General features: G+C 34.9%; 1 protein-coding gene across 1 annotated transcript; it reads right to left on the bottom strand.

The window, feature by feature from the left end:
* Positions 1-594: 594 nt before the first annotated feature.
* LOC109011422 (sm-like protein LSM3A) lies at positions 595-2,952 on the bottom strand. The gene is made up of 3 exons (XM_035691022.1): positions 2,833-2,952; positions 1,593-1,690; positions 595-673 (listed from the first exon to the last, which is right to left on the bottom strand). The coding sequence occupies exons 1-3, from the start codon at positions 2,947-2,949 to the stop codon at positions 595-597; spliced, it is 294 nt and encodes a 97-aa protein (XP_035546915.1). The 5' UTR covers positions 2,950-2,952.
* Positions 2,953-3,381: the final 429 nt, after the last annotated feature.

Here is a 3,381-nt window from a genome sequence, read left to right as displayed (position 1 = left end):
ACCCAATAAGCGCTTGACCCAAGTTTGATTTATGATGCGAGCTCCCCAAGATTTTGTGAATCATTTATGTTCTTTAAACTTCACTAAGATGCAATTCTTCGTCATACAAGCTACATATGCTTATATGCACCAACGACCCATCCCCTGATCTTAATTACCTATCATTCATATGTTTGTATACTAGTTATACACCGGTTATTCATAGATAACAGAGGACTCTGACTAACGTTGGTGAAGGTGGTGCAACTTGCGATGTTACAGTGGTTGCACCAAAGGGTTCCATAGTTACAGATTCTTAAGGTCTCTTTTAGCTATCCAAAAGTATTATCATGGGTCTGGTCCAACATATCAGCCTTATCTACTTAATCCTGTGTAGTGCACTAACACATTAGCCTGATGTTTTTATGCAAAAATGAAAATGGAATCAACAGTAGTCTGAATCGATAAGAAAACTCCAGAATAATCCTTAGCTCCTAAATATTCATTCAGTGAGACTCGAGAAAAGCGTGATGAGGTTAAGAATACAGGGGCATAAAGCACGTGACAGCAATGTCCTATATGAGTTAATGGTACACTCCCTCTCGAGTCTCGAAATCAAGCTATCCTCAGTGACGGAGAAACCAATATCACACCATTTCCTCTAACGAAGAGGAATGGCACCGTGTGCCTTGTAGTATGTGTTGGAAGAAAAAGGTAAATATGCCATTAGTGCAAAACATTACATGCCCAAGTATATAAACTTCTCAACCAAAAGCAATGCGACTGAGTAACTTGATTGATTTGTATTCATGCATTTCCACACAACAACAGTAAACCTATCACTCGGCTCTGCTAAATTTTGAAAGGTATTTAGCTTTTCCACTATTAGAATTTCAACCAAAATAATCAATCATAAGCTCTGATAAACATGCTCCTATCAAGGGATAAATCAACAGAAACGTTACTAGACATTGCAACACAGAGTAGTGGGGTGCCATTTGTGTTAATATGTTCAGGAGGTATTTTTAGTGCTCATTCCTTCAACCAAGTTTCACTTACATGAAGCTCCAGTAGATTTGCCAAATTTACTATAAAGTGATAAAGATTATTAACATTAGTTACTTCTTGAACAAATTCTGCCATGTTCTCTCGAAGGTTAGACATGAAAAACGTGAATTTGAACTCTTAGGACCAGTGGTTATGTGGGAACCTAACTCTCTAATGGAAAAAGAGAAACAAACTTAAAAGAGAGTGAGTCTAACTTCATAATTAAGAAGCAAGCATTTCACTATCTAAGTGAGCAAATATTTTTCTGTTACATAGAAAATAAATGTTGCTATCCTGAATAATGAAAGGTTCTTTATATATATATATATATATATATATATATAAAGAATTAGGGAAAAAAGACGATGTGGGGAAGATGATTGTTGAGAATAATGAAAGGTTGAATAACAATAGGAGCTACAAAAAACACTACAGTGGCACCTCTATCCAGGGACTAACATTTTCCCCTTACTCTTCCACTTCCATATTTAGCTTCCAGTGGAGTTAAGATAACTTTCTCAGAATACAAAATATTAATATAAAGAAACAAGTTGAGATTAAAACATACCCGAACTATCTCTTCATATGTTTCATCATCGATTTCAACAGTGGTAACAATTTCTTCAACGTCACCAAGGATCATATTCAAGTGCTGATCATAAGCCTGTAAGCCATGTTCAATCACAAAAAGAAAACCCGGTTATATATGCAGATCTGATGTGTAATGAACATATTGCAAACTGACTAACGAGTATACAAAAAGTCTCGTTTTCTCCCTCTCTTTATTTTCTTTATTTCTTCATTACAATTGTCTTCTTGCAAAAAGAAATTATCTAATTCAAATATGCTAAACTCAAGTACATTGTGCTCGCAAACTGAAGAATCAAACCATTATTTTGACAGTTTTCTTTTCCCAGGCTAAATTGCTTCAATAAAAGATCTACAAGAAAATACAAATTCTTGTGGAAATTTCTTTTGGTTTACAGAGAACTGTAGCAAAGGTCTAGTGGGACTGAAAAGAGATGAATTAGAAAAGTTTGAACCAAACTTGGACAAATAGATCTTGGCTAACTCTACTCTTACATATTCAGGATGGATGATTTTGGTTTAAGAGCAAAGTTGAGAGGCTTAAGGTTGAACCTGGGTATCTTTTCTGGTTGATGATCCACAACACGATTTCATGTACAATATTCTAACAATTTGAAGACCTCAAAAGTTGTACAAATGTACCAATTTCCTAAAAAGTAAGCTTTCTCAACCATATACACTCTTTCGATATACATTTATCTCAGCTACAGCTTTAAGCATTCAGCATTCAATCACTTCACCAAAAACCAACGGTCATATGACCACCTTAATTGCACAGAAAAAACATTATCTTTATCCACTCTCTAATTTTCAAGTAAGAACCGGCAACCTAATGGAAAAATGAAAACTTTTAAACAATTTCATCAAGCTGAGCCATGTGGGCCACCAATTTCTTGAGGAGAAAAAATCCAATCATGTTAACAACTCGCTTGAAATTACACATGCCCATAAATACGTTCCATCTTCAGCTATTTCTTAAAAATCTTTTTTGATTGAAGACAGTATAACACGATCATTCACTATTGAAACCCTGATCTTCATGGTTCCAGGTCCGTAAAGCAAAACCCTAGGAGCATAAGGCGTAGACAAATGATACAAATACAGCAAACGTAAAACAAAGGGACCCACAAAGCATTGTGACAATATTTCAAAAATCAGAACCATGTGTTTGTGTTCGTGCTTGCAACACATAGAGCAGAGAGAGAGAGAGGTACACACATGGAGTTTTCCTCGGAGTTCACAATTGGATCGAAGCTTGACATAAATGCGCTCGTCGAGGCTGAGCCTAATGAGATCCAAAGGCTCCTTCACAGCGCTATCTTCCTCGGTCGCCATTCTTTGTTTATATATTCTTCTTTTACAGTTTTACTGAATACAAAGCTCACAGCACCACTCTCACTTTGTTCTCTTTTGCGGTCTAATGTATACACCAGAGAAACGCTACTCGATCCAAACCAAAGACAAGTCCTTTTTCATTTTCTTCTCTTTTAATGAAAAATATTGTCATCTTATGAGTACTTCGAAATTATGAATTGTTGGATTTTTTTTTAAAATTGTTAAAAAAATTAAAGTTTTGTTGGTATAAAATTTATTGAGATTCATTTTATATTGAGTTTTATGAAAATTGGTACATGGAATGAAAAATTTGTTTCCATGAAAACTGAAGCAAATAATTATATAAAATAAAAATTTGAGAGACTAAAAGTTTTGGTAGCATCCATATTTTGCCTCACCTTTGATTAAAATATGATCGTGAACATTATGCTG

The sequence above is a fragment of the Juglans regia genome, chromosome 6 (genome assembly GCF_001411555.2).
Source record: "Juglans regia cultivar Chandler chromosome 6, Walnut 2.0, whole genome shotgun sequence".
Lineage (NCBI taxonomy): Eukaryota > Viridiplantae > Streptophyta > Magnoliopsida > Fagales > Juglandaceae > Juglans > Juglans regia.
Note: the sequence above shows the minus strand (reverse complement) of the source record. Positions and strands in the feature narration are given on the sequence as shown.

Bases quoted from the DNA above. Each gene is read 5' to 3' on its own strand.
- LOC109011422 (XM_035691022.1), bottom strand. From the start codon at position 2,949: ATGGCGACCGAGGAAGATAGCGCTGTGAAGGAGCCTTTGGATCTCATT. The intron at 1,691-2,832 runs GTGTGTACCTCT...CATGGCTTACAG, and splicing joins AACTCCGAGGAAAACTCCAT to GCTTATGATCAGCACTTGAA. The intron at 674-1,592 runs ATGTTTTAATCT...TCCAACACATAC, and splicing joins TATGAAGAGATAGTTCGGGT to TACAAGGCACACGGTGCCAT.